The 17,672-nt window shown below is 42.9% G+C and overlaps 1 protein-coding gene across 9 annotated transcripts in view; it reads right to left on the reverse strand.

The window, feature by feature from the left end:
* Positions 1-17,672, reverse strand: part of ARHGEF4 (Rho guanine nucleotide exchange factor 4) — a 214,955-nt gene that overhangs the window by 80,549 nt on the left and 116,734 nt on the right. For 2 of the 9 annotated variants that reach the window (XM_086843926.1, XM_086843925.1), the window contains exon 2: positions 16,163-16,657. The exons of 6 other annotated variants lie outside the window; for them this stretch is intronic. In XM_086843926.1, the coding sequence (XP_086700052.1) occupies positions 16,163-16,502 (340 nt within the window). In that variant the 5' untranslated portion in view covers positions 16,503-16,657. The remainder of the gene's footprint in view (positions 1-16,162; positions 16,658-17,672) is intronic. One more of the 9 variants, XM_086843924.1, reaches the window with a different exon arrangement.

The following is a 17,672-nucleotide window of genomic DNA, read 5'->3' on the forward strand; positions in this document are numbered from 1 at the left end:
TGGCAGAGTGCTGAAAGGTGACACAAGTCCAAGTCCTGCAGCCAAGCCACAGGTTTATTATAGGATGACCTATACAGAGATTAAGGTGCTTCCAACAGAGGTGGAGGTTTCTGAAAAACAGAGAGAATAAATCTCTATGTCAAAAGCTTTTGCGAGTCCGGTAAAATTCAAGGATTTTTCCCCACATGCCTTAAAAAAGTCAAACCAAAATGACAGGTTGCATTAGAAGCACAAGAAATGGTGCTTAGAAATAGGAAAGCAATAAGGAGAAAGTCTGGGAGGGGAACAGAGCTGATTGAAGCTGGTGGCAGGATTAAGAAATGATTGTGTTCAGGAAGCTGGGTTCACACCTGCAAATCCACTCACTGGAGAGTGGCTGCGCCAGCAGAAAAGGCAGGAGCACAAGTGGAGGAGTAGACTTTGGATAGTGCAGGGGAGAACATAACACTGACAAAGATCCAGGATCCACATTACTCTTACATACCCAGAGCACTCACCTGAAAACATCAACACCTTCAGCATTTGCTACCACCATCTGCATGTGAAACTTCTCAATCAGAAATACCAACCAGACACCAAATCCCATTCTCTCACTCCTGTCACAAGCTGTGGGCACTGCAGAATACGTCAATTTATTACTCAGAAACCAGGGGGACAGGGAGGTCACACCAAAACAAGACAGCAAAACATTTTCTTGTTTTAACTAGAACTAATTGCTTATATGAATCTGATCACAGAGCTTTATATTGCTCCTCATGAACAGGCTGCCCAGCCCTGAATTTCTGGCTGATGGAAATGTTTCTGCACAGCTCAGGATGCCCACCATAGCTGCAGCCATCAAACACCTGCCAGCTGGATGCAGCAAGTACCAGGGTGTGGGCGCTGTGTTCCACACCAGGCACTGTGTGGAACTGAGCTGGTTCTGCCTGGACAAAGTAGCTTTTGTGTCAAACACCTCATGTTGCTAAATAACAGAGTTGGACTTCCTGTATTAGCCAAGTTGGCATCCTACAATAGGGATGATGACATTTTTGCATTTGGCATTTTCTGCTTCTGTACCACATCAAATTTTCTACCGTGGTGTCAGGAGAGATTTCTCTCTACTTCTGCTGGAAGAAGCCAGATAAGGACAGTGGTTCTATACCTTTGTTATCTTTATAAAAAGCTTAGCTTGCCAACCGCCTTCATTTTTTACCAAAGGCAATGTACAGCTCAACAGAATATATATCAAAGTTTCCAGTGATTCCTTCACCTTTTCTGCCATGCTGTCGTTTGACATTTGCCTCAGAGGTGGTCCAAATCAAAAAAGAATACTTTTGTTTTCTCTACATTGCCACTGTGAGATACAAAAAGAAAAAGTTCACCAGAGAGATGATCTGAAAGCAACCAACACTTCTTCTCTGGTTAAAGTGCTTTGATCTGGAAAGATTACTTCAGGTTAGGGCTACCTGTGAAAGTCACTTTGCTCCAAGAAAATGTATGTAAAAATGGCTTTTAAAGGAAAATTTCTTCTTAAGGTCTTCCCCAATTTCTAACATGAAAAGCTGCCTTGGAACTTGTTCTAATTATACTCCATATTTTGTTTATTCCATTATTCAACCATAACCACATCCTGCAGGCAAAAGCCATCCAAGGCTTTCACCCACTGTGCCCAGAGCAACAATAAAGATATTCTATCACTCTTCAAGAGAACTCCTTTCCTGGGAAGGAAAAGAAATTAGGATCTAATTTATCTAATAAATGGTATCTAATAATAAATCATGTCATCTAATAATAATTAGATAATGGCATCCAAAAATAAATCCGGACCATCTTTCTTTTCACTTGTCACAATTAAAGGCCAAGTTTATGGAATATTTTTCAGTATTTGGCTTTATCAGAGATAAACAGTAAGTTACCAGTTGCTGCTGCTCCTGCTTTGAACACCAGCAGTAGTACAGGTTCTGTAATTCTAATCTGCCAGTATTACAGGGTGACCAATTTGTGCTAGGGCCACAGAACCCTGAAGGGAGCAGCAGCTTTCTCAGGCAGAACAGCTGGCACAGATATAAGCAGATAAAATATTAAGATGATGTTCTTAACGTTGCAAATTTCTACACAAAATGAAAATCCTTTCCATCTGCTTGCCTTCTTACATATACAAAATAAAATCACCAGGAAACAGACATTTGCAACAAACCTTAAAAAAAGAAAATCAACCTTTACTGTTTTGTTTAACTACATTTTTAAAATTCAAATATGCAATGGACAATTAGAAAGCTTGGAGTTTGAGAAGCAGTAATTACAAATACATTTATGACCCTTACATGTACTGCTCATGTATGACAGTATCTGGGAAGTTGATAAATGAATAAACATTCCTGAAATCTCACAAGATGAGATCCATCAAAACTCCTAAAAGTAGTGGATTCTGGGCAAGTCCTGCCCTGCCTTCCTACAGGGGGACCTGGAGTGCATGGTCAAGCTGTGGTGCAGGGACAGGAGCTCCTTTTGCTTGCATTCTGTCTAATCTGCCCAGGCCATTGTGAGAAGTGGAGCTTTTTATCAACACAACCAGAAAAATCCTTCCTTGTCTGCAGTCGGACTGGGGTGATTCTTGGATCGTGCTGGATGCATAGACTACATTAGAAACAGCATGGCTTTTACTAAGCACATACCAGCCTCTATGTGCACGTTTAACAGAGAACTAAAACCCACCAAATGTCTGATGAAATGCATTGAAATTATCTCCCACCACGCTCAAAATGCACAGGAGGGGGGAGGAACTCCTCCCACAGATCCAGGCACTAGAGGAAAGAACCCTGCAGAGCTCAGTTCCGAGATGCAAGATGCAGCTTCCCTCACTGCTCTGAAGTTCCTTATCTTCTGACTCTTCTTGGCATGAGGCTGAGAAGCTCCCTGTAGCAACAGGCTGTGAAAACACTGATCTGAGGCAAACAGATCCAACATTCTTTCTTCTATTCCTTCCCCTTCTCACAGCAGAGGACCTGTCTTGGGGAAAATGCAGGGTGGCCTGGCAGCAGCAGAAAGGACACTAAGAGTGAAATCTGCCAATATTACTCACTTCTTCTAAGTTCATCTTCATTAACTCTTCAAATGTTCCTCTTTTCCCTGTGGTTGGTGGGAAATAACTGGCTTCAGTCCCTGACATTTCCATCTAGTGTTCAAATGGACAAGACTTCTTTCCTACCATTTCCAAAATAGCAGGTCTACACAAGATCTCCCACAAACTAGAAATACAGGGTAAAAAGGCTGGGCAGAGATGTTAGTGCTGTGCACCGGTGCTAATCAGTAGCACCCAGCTGTATAGGAGGCTGCTGTTGTAGCTGAGGATCTTATCTTTTGTGATGCTCAGTAATGCTCTGTGTCCAAGCATTGGGTATTGTTCTACACAATTCTTTCAATATTAGCTCAAAACAACTCATTCAACAGCTCTGTGCTTCCAACTGGAGTGAAGAAGCTGAAGAACAAATATTATGTATGTCTGAGTGCTGAGAAGAGGCCTCTTCCTTTCTCACCCATCGTCCTTCTGATCCTTCAGTACAGAACAAAGCTGCTCTGCTGTGGATGTGTCAATACAACCATTTCCATGACAACAGCCTAGGATGTGCCAAATATAGACATTTGACTTCAACAAACAGAGAAGGAAGAGACACATGACTAGAGGGTGTTCTGCTCCACAGCATTTAAACCCAATTCCTTCCTGATGGCTGTGGGCAAACACTCAGAGAAGAATTAACGGGGGCCCTTTGGGACAGCAGTGCTATCCCTATTTCACTTCTGCCCCCTGTGCTCTCTCCTACTGCAGAAGGCATGGCACCAGCTGCCTAGATGCACCCTAAGTTCTCCAACACAAAGCCAAACAGCTGAGCATTAACTGCTAATGAAGACACTTTTAAATTTTGTTTTCCACCCTCATTCTTAAAGAGCTGAGGTTCATACACTCATTTTATATCACCAGCCCTGCTTTTAAGATAGAAGACTGCCATAAACAAAGACAGCTTCTTAAGTCACTTCAGAAGAATTCACCAGTATTTTTCTTTTCTTAGCCAGGTGAGGTTCACACAGCAGGAAGGACTCCTGCAGAGCACTGGAAACAGCTTCACCTACTGCAGAGACCCCATCACAGTGCAGAACATGACCTGAGGTCCTTCTGTCAGCTGTTGTCCTACCATAGAATCATCCCAGAATGGGCTGGGACGGAAAGGATCTTAAAGCTCCCCTAGTTCCAGCCTCCTGCCCCAGGCAAGGACCAGTTAGGTCAGGCTGCTCAAGACCCCATCCAGCCTGGCCTGGAACACTCTCCATGTTTAAGACAGAACACAAGCACCTTGCCCTTCTTGCTGCACTGTAACATCACAAGGATGATCTAGAACCACTCACTGTGTGAACTTCCCAGGATTTTAACATCAATCCATTTAAAACTGTGAACAACCCACTAAAACACTTCCAAGCACAGGGGGCTTTGAGGTCCTCAATCAGAACTATGTAGAGAGCAGGAAATTCCAACCTGCAGCAGAGTTCAAACTCTTTCCGTGGCCCTTGTAAGGAACTTGAAGCAATGTTTTGGTTTATGGCCCAGCTCTGTTTGCCTTTTGATTATCTTACAGACAGCACTTAGCAACCCACACAACCCCCATGTATTTAGGTTTTATAGGAGAGGAAAACAGTGCAGGAATGTAGGTAATGTGCCTGCCTGCCACAGAAAGCACACAGAGTTCGTGATTGCCAAAACCCCTTTCCTCACAGCATGCCTGTCTCCTTCCAGAGTCTGTGTCAAGGAACTCCCAAAGCCTTGCTACCTCTGGTGCTTTGTCAAGAAGTTGAGATCAGTGTTTCCAGGAGAAAGCCCTGTTTTAATGACAATGCTTTAAATTGTCTAAGAAAATTGTTGGATCAAAGCCCTTTGAGCACAACAGGCTGATCAACAAGAAAAGATATTCACAACCAAGGGATGTTGTGTTTAAATGGGGCTGTCCAGGGAATTGACTCACAGGGGCTCATTCTAACAAGCAAACTGGCTTCTCACACGGACTTCTGGGATTAATAATTAGAGTATTGCAGCACAAAACTGTAGGCTGTTGTGCCCAATATGGCAGGTCCCTTCTGTGCTATGACTTGTTACTTATGGAGTGCTATAAATAGGGGGCCTGAATGAGCCTGTGCACAGTGCAGAAACCACATACATGGCTTGATAGAATAGCACACAGCCTCAGCGCTGTCTAAGGATCCTTCAGACAAGGCTCCACTTTTGCATAGACTATTTCTACTACCAGATCCCTCCTAAATGTGCACCAAAGTCTGGCCTGGCACATGCCTGAGGCCATGGTCCAGCTGGGATCTAACATTACTCTCAGAAAAAAAAAAAGCAGCACTGATTAGGTGCTCACACCCCACGTCCCACTGGCAAGCTTTGCAAGTGCAGCAAGAGGCCACAAAACCCCACCACAAACAAACAAAGTATCCCACACCATGCAATTCATACCCTGAAAGAATTAAATGCTGTTTCAGAGATTTAGGCACCAAACACGGTCTGTACAGGCACGTGTCATCACGTAATATCTGCTGCAATCAAGCAACTCTGGCTGGTCTTGGCTTCTCAAAGCTTCCTCTCCAGCTATGTGCTCAGCTGATCAAGAGGAAGCAACTTGTGAACCCTGCAATGATCCAGCTATCAGCAAACCCTGGCCCTCAGGATTAAGGCAGGACAAAATTTGCTTCTGCTTTGTGTTTTCTGAAAATTTCATCTCCCTACCTGTCTTGCCAAAGAAAGCACCTGGCAGATAAAGCTTCAGATGTGATACCAGATGATCATTAAGGTGGTTAGGAGTCCAGAGAACACACCACATGAAACTCAGCTGGGATTGCAGTGCACATGAGACTGCAAGGAACATATGGATGTCCTGGAGTGGGTCCAGTAAAAGGTCAGGTGTGTTTAAGGCACTGAAGCACCTGACATACACAGAGAGGCTGAGAGAGCTTGGACTCTCTCAGGGAAGAAGGCGGCTCAGGGAGATCTGAACAATGTGTAAATGTACCGCATGAGGGAGGTGTAGAAGACATAGACTCTGATTTGGTGGCCAATAAAAGGACAAGAAGAAATAGATATAAACCAAAGTACAGTAAATTCTACTAAAACATAACTTTTTTTACACTAAGAATAGCCATAGCCTGAAAGAGCTTGTGCAGTCTCCATTCCTGGAGATATTCAAACTTGACTGCTCATGCAGGTGACCCTGGTTAGAGCACTGGAGTAAGACTAGACAGTCTCCAGGGATACCTAAAACATTCTGAGATTCGGGTTGGGAGAAGATCTGCTTCAAAACCCTCAAGCAAAACTAGAAACTTCTACAGCAGGTAAAATTTTCAGGAGTAGCCCATGGAAGAGGATGCTTCAGCTCTCCAAGACTCTGGAAACTAGAGCATGAATAAAGAAAATCACTGTCAATCATGCAATTCAGCTTCCTTACAAAGTGGAGTTGTGCAGGGGGAAACTTCCATCCTCCCTGCTGCCTGATCAGAGACGGAAAATGATCAGTGCTCCAACCAGCACAACAAACCACACAAGCCAAGGTGCCATTGAAAACATTCATCACAAGGTTGGGAAGTAACTGAAAGAAATTATTCCTGCTCTAATCTGCTCCCAGTCTGCACCTAGCCGAGACTCATCTTCCTCTGAGCACTCAGAACTGCCCCTTCTTTGCTTAGTATGATAAAGGAATTGGGTCACAGTCAGCTGTGAAGTTAAAGCACTGGTGCCATTGCAAGTCAGTGAACACATCAAGAGAAGTGTAAAGCAGAAGAATGGGTGCCTGCTCCTCTGACAAGTGGGCAAAATGGTTCTTCTCTTCCCTATATTCCCAAAAATCCTAGATCATCCTCTGTTTTTTCTTATTACAACTGGAAAAGTCTTTGCCATTAAGGTGCCTTTCTCAAAAATGAAAACTGAAAGAAAGGTAGCACCTGAGAGGAAGACAGAATACCAGGTTGCAGGTTCCACCTTTATTCAGAAAAAAACCACATGTATTTAGCCAAGCAGCCTTTCAGGACTTTGATGTAGTGATGCTCACCCTCATCTACATTTGTGACTTCAGAGACATCAAGAATGATTCAGATGAGTCAAGACTAATGACCTGGCCATAATTAATCCAGTGTATTTTAAAATAAATTCTGTTCAAGTGTCAAGTCAAAGGCTTGAAACACTGTGACATTTCTTTGTCTTTCCCTTGGAAGTATTTTTATTTTTCCTCATGAAAGTTAAGTTCTCCAGTTATCTGGATTAGACAATCACAAGTGGCTGCTTAAAAAATGCATAAGCTGTCCTACATACAATTACTTTGGAGATTTCCTCCAATGGCTCAAAGTTGATGGTCAAGTGGCATTTGGGGGGCCAAGCAGAAGTCCCAGCTATGCAGTGTGTGCTCTCAAGTGAGCCAAAAAACCCAGAATGAACACAGGTGAGCATTATACCATCAACTGTGACTATAGATTCACAGAAGAAAACTTGACCAACCCTCCAGAATTCAGCCTATGCAGAGTATTGGCAGTAAGACAGCATGAAACAGGCCTGCCAGGCCCTAGATTTATGACAGCATAAAGATTGTGGTGAAGCTCAGAATTGGGACCAAAAATAGCCCAAATTAAATAATTTTGTGCTCTCCAAAGAGAAATGACAGATCCAATCAACAAGTCTCAGTACAGATGGGTTCTGCATATTTTTAATTTATTCAGGCTTTTAAGGCTGATAAGAATGCCACATTTCAAATTGATCCAAATCCACTGTTTTTGGGGTATTAGTAACGCTGTATTTTCATAATAAACTCTCTTAAAAGGTTTATTATCAAAGCTTCTTTCAGGCATGCAGAGCAGGTTTTTGCCCTGAGCAGGATGTACCACCAGTGACCTCGAGCTGACACACAGCTATGCTCAGAGAGAGGGCTCTGGGAGAGTCAGCAGGAGCTGAGCCAACCCAGTGCCTCAAACAACAGCTCCAGCATCCAGACTGATATTCTCTTATCCAGGTCACTCTGTACTGTCAGGAAGTGAGACCATTTCAATACAGCCACACAACAGAATGTGCACAGGAGCCACACGAGCAGTTTGCCTGGTGCAGGGCTGGGAAGAGCCCAGTGCCCCACTCTGGGATCCCACACCTGCCTGCAGCACGCTGCTGTCGGCTCCCAACTGCAGACACTCCTCAGCTGGAGCCCAACTCACCTCCCAACACTGCAGGCGTGTATTTCTCAGACAAACTCGGAACTGGCCACTGAGCACACAGGGCTGCTGGATCGTGTGATTCTCCAGAGCTGCACTGTGCCCCAGAGCAGGCAGTGTCACAGAGGGTGGTGGCTCCCCTGAGAGCCAGCGAGGGAATCACAGCACAGCAGCAGCTCCAGCAGCCCTTGGGGTGCTCCTGTTCAGCAAATGAGACTGATTCTCACTGCTTGCTGCACCTTCCTGCTACAGCTGAGCCTTTGTTTCCCAAAAAGGCTGGGTTTGTTTAGATTCAGTTATTCTGCAGACAGCTTCTCCTCCTTCGAACGCGTATGTGCCTTGACACTTGTAAAGATCCCTGCAAGGAATAACATCAAAGACAGCTCCAAGAACAGGGCCAGGAGGTGCACAGGCCCTGTCTGTGGTCTTCATTTGCCTCGTAGAGCGCTCCATGAACTGCAGTTTCCAAATGCCAAGTTTGTCTTTTCGCATGTACATCCAAGTAGTGATCTTGGTTCATAAAGAGCTGAGAGCTTTTCACACCTGGCCTGGAAACATTCCATTGGCAAGGGAGAACGAAGGAGCTTAAACCTGCTCATTCAAACAGATTATTTTGTGTTAACTCTGAATCTCCTAGCTCACTGCCTTTTTAGGGACACTTCAATTTTATAAAAAAAGGAAAGAGCCTAATTCAAAACTACCTCATGGAAACTATATTTCCATTAGCCAAAAGGGAGACACTTGCAATTTCACTCCCACATAGAAGTAAATCTCTGCCAGCTGTTTTGAAAACATCATTAGTCTTATCTTCCTTTATTCTCAACATGAAACATTCCAATGTCGTTATAATGGTTATTTTTTAAAGAAAATAAAAATAAAATAAAAGTTCTGCATTGACCTCATGTTCCTGACACAAAAACTTCTTTTTCAAGTTATTTTATAAATACTTACATGTAATTTATGTTCCAAAGCCAGAGGATGGTACCATATATCTTAACAGTACACTTGAAATTGATTTCAAATTATTATTTAGGCATTTATCAGTTCCTTTAAGAAAGGCTCTGAAAGAAACCTTATCCATTGGTAAACAAAAAAAAATTTAGAGCCCACACCTAGAAATGCTTGTTTTGGAGAAACCTCACAGAGGAATGTTTTAAGCTTAACTAATGAATAACAGTGTGTGTATAGTTATTTATGGATGTGTATGTGTGTGTATATACATACACTCAAATATGAGGTAAAAACATAATTTAACAAAGTAAGAACAAGGAGGATATTCAAAGCAATTGTGTGTTCAGCTGCCTTTAGCACTTGATTTCCCTCCTATTCTATGACCATTCTCCAGCCTTCATCCTGCTAGAGGCCACAGAATGCAGGAATCAGCTGCACAGGGGGTGATGCATTAGAGCATCCATAAGCACTCTCTGGGATACAGCACAACTTGGAAATGGCTCAATTACTCCAGCAAAGCAATTACTCTGTACTCCACGGCAAAAAGAAAAAAAAAAAAGTTTATTTGAGCTCTTATGAGCCAACATCATAGTCCAGGGAATCTCTTGCTCCTTGATTAGCAGGGACTGAGAATAACAGCAGCAAAGCTCTCTACCTATTTAAGCAAATACACCCCGAGGGATATTTGTAGTGAGAGCTGCCAACACTTGGATGTTCACACAATGTAATCCAAGACAGTTAACCAGGTGCAAACCACGTTCCTATCACTTTACACCCAGGCTACCGTCTCACTTTCATGTGCAGACACACCACTTTTAGGAGCAGCTTTTTCAGAATGGCACAGCCACCGAAGGCATTCAGTATCCAAGAAGCTCATCTTCATACCTTGGGCCTGCTCAGACCGATACCCTGCGCAGTCCAGCACACTCAGCTCATCCCTGGCACTTTTAAACAAATCACTGAACTAGTTAGTTGGTTTAACAAACAGACCACAAAAGGATTGTGAGATGAGACAGGATTCTAATTAAATTAGAAGCCTCCACAGATAATTACTGACACTCAGAAGAGGGCTATATTTCTTTAATCCTTCAAAGACACTTCTCATGATTCAGAAGAATTGCAGAACAAGACCTTGGTAGGGAATAAGCTTAGTTACAGACAAGCTTAGTAATTTAAAGGCTACATCCCGATGGCGAAGGACAGGAAGGATTGTTCCCTACATTGTTGAACTTAACTAATTGCTAAGCAGCCGTGGCAAAGCTGCATCATGTGTAGGCAGCAAGAACACACATTCTCTGTGACCACTGGGCATAGAAACGATTTGCCAGCACATGTTCTAATCTATTTTTGCTGCTTTTTTTTTTACCAACATGAACTAGACTCAGATAATTGCAAATGAAAAAGTACATTCAAGTTTCTGCCAGCCTTTGGGTGTCTACCTAAAGGTAGAGAAGAAAGGAAGGGTGGTCAGGTAAGCTTTATGGTACCACTGCATTTCCCCTTTCCTTCACTCTCCTGGACCATGCTGGTTGCCTCCTGCAAGAGCTGTGATGCTGGCAGTATTGAAATCAGGTGGCTTAAAGCTGTTTCACTTCCATGCAGAAAAATAGCAGCAATTGAAGCTTGGATATATCCCAGAGAAGTGATGGTCTGAAAGGCTACTCTACAGGCAACTGAATCTTTGAGAAAATACTGCCTTAGAAGCTGCCATATTCCTCAGCAAAGGGAATAGATCACAATCAAAATGTTCTTCATGGGAGTTTTTTGAAGGCAGAGGAGGAAAAGGATGAAGATGGTGTACCTGTGACACCTGGGGAAGTATCACAGGCAGTGTTCCAAAGATTCAGCTTTCCCTGCTGCAAACACAGCATCAGCAAAGATGGGAATGTTTATTTCTGAATAACAGGTGTTAATCTGTACCTCATGGGGACATGAGAATAAGCATTCACTCCTTTTGAAACAACACAACAAAAATCTCAAGGGAAAGTCAACCAGAACCACCTCCAATACATTAACATGTCATTAAAACTCCAAAGTAGCTGAACTTACAAAATCTGGTTCTGCTGCAAACAGAGGTACAGAAACATGATTAGACTTCCCACCTCTATTAACACTATTTTTAATTCCCTTTAATGGAAAAGCATGATGCTAGAGGATACTTTACACTATAAAAACATTTCTGTAGGAGTACTAAAAGAGTTAGGTGACCAAGTTTACACACATTTAGCATTAACTGAGAGTCCCTTTACTGGAATGAACTCAACCACTTATTAATATATATACCCTCACTATTTGAATGTGATGTCAAGTCACAGTTCAGCAACACTCAACATTATTTGGAAAATGTATTTCAAACTAAGAAATCTTTACTTAAGCTTTAGGGCAGTTCACTAGCTCTACCAAGAGATGTTCATCTTGTAATTCTTCCTTAGAAGTTCAGGATCGCCCTTAGGTTTAACCTAACCACACCAGTCACCATTACTAATGAATCCACACAGAGAGAAAAATCAAAGTAAATTTTGCATGGATTATTGTTTGTTTGTTCTTAAATCCATTGAGTATTCATTCAGAAGATGAGTGGAAGTTATTCTGGCAGGTGACACAGAATATAGGAGGGAACACATAGGACATCTTAGAGTGCAAGCATGAATCCAGCTGAAATACTCCAGCTCATGATTTGCCAAGGTAAGGGTGAGACACAACCTTGACATGCTGCACTGGATGCTCTGAGGAACTCACTTTTTTTTTTCCTCCCTGCTCTCCTTTGGATGCATTCTGAAGCAATTTGAACCTTAAATCAATCTCCCCTTGTGTGACCACTAACTCTTGCTGATTGAGTGACCATAGAGAAAGGAGGGTCAGTGGAATTATGCACTGCAGTCCATGAACACAGCTGAAGGCATCAGTACCAAAAAGACAGTGCTAGGGGAAGAAAAAGGAAAAAAAAAAGGGGCTCAAAAGAAAATTTCTTGCCAAACAAGAAAGAGGCAAAGCATTCGCCACAGGTCTATTACTGGCTCTCTCATCAGCCACAACAATGAAATGAATGACTTGGAAAAAACCTTCCTGAAAACCCCACAATTTTCTTTTTAAGCTCTGAATGAAGAAAAAAAACCCCTCCACACCCATGCTTCATGTTTTCTTGTTTGTTTAAAGGCCATATTCCCAAGGGCAGTAGATGAGCATATCTGCATATTAGGAGCCACAAATCTGTGCAGAGGCGCACTGAAGTGGAGCCTGTACAATTAAATTGCTACATACGCACAAATACACAGAGGATCCCAGGGAAACTATGGCAACCACTAGTCCTCCAGGTTGTGATTCCCTCTTTGTCCCTACCTCTTTTTGCTCTTCCAGTCCTTCCCAACTTGGACAAGAAAAAGAACAAACAGAAGTATTAATGAGGCTGGGATTGGACCTGCAACAAAGGAGTTGGAAAGGCAAAGAGAGCTGCTCACAGGCTTGAATCTGGAAACATTCTAAAGGAAAAACTTTTTAGTGGAGTTGTACAACAGTGATGAATGGGATACAGACAGCCCTGGGGTACAAAGTCTTGCCTGGGAAACCAGGGTTAGAGTGCCCAGAGTGCCACTGAGTCACTTGCTGGAGCACTGTCACAACTGACTTTTAATTTGGATGCCTTGTGGGGTTTTGGCCAGCTGAGATACTTACAGCCTGATTTTCAGAACTGCTGAGCCACCCCAGCTCCCAGTCCTTTTTTCACTGGCCAAACACTTGGACGCTGCTCATAAGTATTTAAAAATAGCAAGGATACTGTCCAAGTATCAAACTATATCTTTTAAACTACCCTAAATCATGCTTTGAAAAATCTTTTGGGCACTATGTGAGGGTTACTGATGCTTTCAAAGTCCTCTGGCATCCTCAAATGGGGAGCCTAGTAGAAGAGCAAAGCATTCCCTATTTTCATGTTTGTATTTAGCTTCAGGGAGAAGAACCTTCTCATCTAAGGTAGTGTTTATTGACATTTAGACCAGAAATGCCACACACTATGCTAAAAAACAGTAGATTTTTTTCAATTCCTACAAGCCTGAACCATGGTTTTTGCTAACTTGTATTTCAAATTGCATTATCACAGAAGTTTATGCTGTAACAACAGGTCTTTTTCAATTTTCACATTTAGCTTCCCCTCTTGATCAATATATCACAACAAAGTCAACCCCAAACCGAAAGGAATTGTACTTCATTGCTGACTACAGAGGAAGATAACAAACCAAAGACAGTTTTTGCTCCTGTGAACCTCAGAAAACTGTCTTTTCCACACAGGGGATGTCAATTTGTATTTCTGAAATCACACACTGTCAAATGTATACATACATAAACACACATATATCTCTGTCTTTTCACCTCCTTGGAACCTAAATTATCTGAAAGAAAAACTCCAATGGATGCATTCCAATCGTACCTCCCACCTTCTTTTCACCTCCACTTTTCAGTCATTTAAATCTGGTTTATTTCTAACCTTCCCTGAAGTCTTAGCAGCAGACTCAGTATGAAGATCCCTACAGAAAAGGTGTTGTACACACAGGGGGGAAAAAGCAAAACCCTCTCTGCCAAGTCCACCTATGCAACCTTAAGGAAATGCAGAATCTCTTTCAAACAGATAAAGGGACTGATTCATGCCCCAGACCTTTTTTAATTCAACATTGGGCACCTCATAGTGTTTCCACACAATCTGTACTCTTTTTTTCCCCCTCACTCCTTGATGTATGACACAGAAAGATGCTGGAGGCTCCCTGCTCCTCTGAGGAGAGGACATTGCCACACATTTTAGTTATAACTTCTCTCATGTATTGCCAGCTGCTACTGCTCCTGCTGTTTTTTTACCCTGGGTCTTCTGTTTGGGTTTTTTTGGTTGGTTTAAGCAGTGTATTGAATTTTACCATTCAAAAATGCAACTTAGCACAAACTTTAAAGAAATCCTTCCTCAGCGCTCAGACAGGCAATGGATATTGATGAAGAGGAGCAGTTCTACCACAACTTCCTAAGTTTAAGCCAAAGAAGAATTCTGACAGAGAAGAATCAAAACAAAATAAATTCCTCCTAGCGATCCATTGCTCTCAAAGTTTAATCCTAATTCTGACCTGAATTTTGTTAGAGACAAACTGCTCAGAAATCTTTTGCACATGAGAAGACAGTACCACAGTATTTTGAGGCAGCAAGGAGTCTGAAATGCAATGATCTGCTTATATTATTTTATTTATATATCAATATTATAATTATGAAACTTAATTTGGTTTTTCATTTTTCCCTGTCCTCAGACTGTCTCCATACCATTTTTTATTCCATTTCTTCTCATCTCTGTATCTCCTGCTAAATGCAAGTAGCATCCACAAAATGACACCATGCCTCACAGCCTTGATAGCAAAACTATTGTGGAAATGAAAGAGCATTTAGAAAACCAGACTTAGTTTCAGAGCCTGATTTTGCTATCAACCTCACTTCTTTTGTACCACTGTACACCGTTTGTTTCAAGTGACCTGATTAAGCCCAAGAATGCTTCCAGGAAGGGCAGCTGACAGCAAACCCTGTGACACAGAGGGGATGGAGCCACCACAGCAACCCCACACACAACTCTGAGCAGGAGTTTGCAAAAAGACCCTGTGCCAGACGTACTTCATGCCAATGCCAGAGCATGCTGGGGTTAATTTACACTCCCAGTTACAAGAGAAAATAGCCAGCAGATGCTACTGAGAATGCAAAAGCACATCATCTTGTAGTTGCAGCCCAGATCTTTCCCCAAAAAAGCAGCAATGGCTTGATCTCACTCTCAGCCTTTTTTCCTGTCCCTGGACTCTCAGGATGTTCTGTAGGTGTTTAGTGTTTTTGGCCACCTAGAAGGTGTGGTGTGCAGGGTGGAAAGTGAGGGAGACTGGCCACCCTGCTGAAGCCCTTTCCTGTATGATTGTGCAGTTACTCACACTTCAACAGAGACCCCAGAGCAGCAATAGAGATTTTATTAAACAGCTCCAATCTACAGTAGCAGATGGAATGATAAAACCTTTCAATAATTAAAAGTACACACGACTAAAGCAGATTACACAGAACTGCACCCTGAATTCTTCCCAAGCCTTGATTCTAGCTGGTAGCACTGGGTGTTTTTACTAAGGAAATGGCAGTCACTGGTGGCCTTGAAGGCTTGTCTGAATTTATCTAAGAGAGGAACTAATTTACTGCAGCTCTATTAAAAATCTCTCTAAACAGCAACAGCTGAACAGCTCAGCAGTCAGTGGCTGTTAACATCACTGCCAGGCTCCTTTGCTAGGATCAGCTGGGAATGAGAAAGCTTCTTTACTATGCTTGCAGTCTGAACATTCAAACCTTTAACAGGCACATCAGTAACTAAAAACCAGAATGCCAGATCCAAACAGGCTGAGTCAGAACTGGTCCAGGCTACATGAACATGCCTCCAAAATCCCTGCTTCAGAAAGACATTAAATAATGGATGGGAAAACAAAAACTGAACTTGAGCAGCTGGCTCAGGGAACTGCCTTTCCCTTCTTCAGTGCACAGCAGTGCAACCCTACCTAGCCCTCATCTGCTGCACAGCACTCGCCTGGGCATTTTCTAGAGGCAGTGATACTCTCTACACTGGAATTTACACACAGAAATATCAACTCTGTATGATTAAGCTGAAACAAGGAATGTTCCAATAGGCAAGGACAGCTTTAATCAGGTGGAAGCCTACACATTGTTTATTAAAAAAAAAAAGGCATTAAAAACCTATTTCTTCCCTCCTGACTTGAGAAGTCTGTTCAGGGTTTATGTTGTTTTGGTTTAGCTTTAAGTCTGCAGAGGGTATAGCTAGCAAACACTGAATGTTTTGATTATTTCTCAGGATTAAGAGACTGCATTTCCAAATTATATACTTTTTCTAGAAGGTTTGGTTTGGTTTCTCAAGGTCAGTGCAATATCATAGAGCAGTTTAAAAAAAAAAAAAAAAAAAGGAAAAATATAAAGGGAAAGAAGAGTCCCTTACCTGTGGCAGAGTGCAGACTCTCCAAGCTCCAGTACCTGGACAGGACGCCTCTCATGCCACCACCACCACACACCACCCCGCTGCTGTCTGAATCCGAGCCCGGCGAGAGCCCGGAGCTGCCGCTGCTGCTGCAGTTCTCGCCACTGTGTGCCCCGCTGGACTCACTGGGGCACTGCTGGGTCCTCATGCAGGCAGGTGCTCGGGGGAGCCGGGGGCTCTGCGGGGCTGCGGGAGGAACGGGGCAGCGCTCTCCGGAGCTCTCCCAGGGCAGCGGGACCTGGCAGCGCCGGCTGAGCACTGGGCTGGATCCCGAGCCTCCTCTCCGCTCGCCTCGATGCATCCTGACATCATAGGGGTCCACTAAGGAGGCTCCCTCTGTGGCAGCTCCGCTGCTTTCAGCTGCAGCTTCCAGCAGCTGATTTTTATTAAAGCCGATTTCAAGGCATTAAGAAAGCAAGGGGTGAGACAGAGATCTCTCCTCCTAATTTAGCAGAACTGTCAGATTAAAAATAAATAAGTGGAAATAGTAGGATTTCATGCATTTTAAAAATGCCCAAGTGAGAGAGACCTTGTGTTATCTGCTTCCCCTGAGAACTCAGAAAGGATTTAACATATAAACTAATCATGTTTAGAACTGGCTGTGGCTGCCGCTATTAAAAAACTATTTTTGTAAGTCCTCAGAAAAAGAATTCAAAATGAAATTAAAGCCAGAAAAACACAGATTGAGATTTGGGGAGATTGAAGCTGGGAGTTTTGAAAAATCATTTAGCATCCGCTCCCAGAGTGCAGACCTGGTACGATCCCTATTTCCATGTGTAATCTTTGTAAGAGACCTCAGACATGAAACAGAATCACTGAGTACTATTTACTAGAAAGTTTTATTATATTCCCACTACCTGGAGATTCCCTGTGTCCCTATAAGAAGGATCCTGAAAGAATACCAGTTTCCTGAGAATGCAGAAATACCTGTGCACTTTAAAAACAGCTTTGAGATTTATAATGAAGGACATTTCTGGGCTGCTACTCTGCCCAAAGACCTTGCAGACAGCAGATTTATCAAACTATCAAAATAATTTAAGAGTAGCTACATGGTTTGTAACCTGTGCAGCAGAAAAGAGTGTAAATCCATAACTAGCTTGATTCAGTGTGGGATTACCCAGGCCAAGAGAAAGTTTGGCCAGATGAGACTGCAAGCAGGGGTTGGACCAAAGCAAAGGAGATCAGTTCCCCCAGCACATCTGGGAGAGGGACAGCCACCCACACATGAGCCACAAGGGAAAACCCCACACTGCTTCTGTCACACAGAGAGTGCTCATGGCTCCAGACAACCAAATCCCAAGCCAGGAGCCCAGTTTCACACAAACTGAAAACACTTTTTTTACAATTTGGGTGTAAGGTAGCTCTTTGCAAAGTACACAAGGCCATGTTTTATGGCCATCACAGCTTGTTCCAATAGAAACCCCTTTGAGTTTGTCTCACTATCCATGCAGGTGCAGAGTTATTCCAGTTC

Source organism: Cyanistes caeruleus, chromosome 10 (genome assembly GCF_971803275.1).
Source record: "Cyanistes caeruleus chromosome 10, bCyaCae1.hap1.1, whole genome shotgun sequence".
Taxonomy (NCBI): domain Eukaryota; kingdom Metazoa; phylum Chordata; class Aves; order Passeriformes; family Paridae; genus Cyanistes; species Cyanistes caeruleus.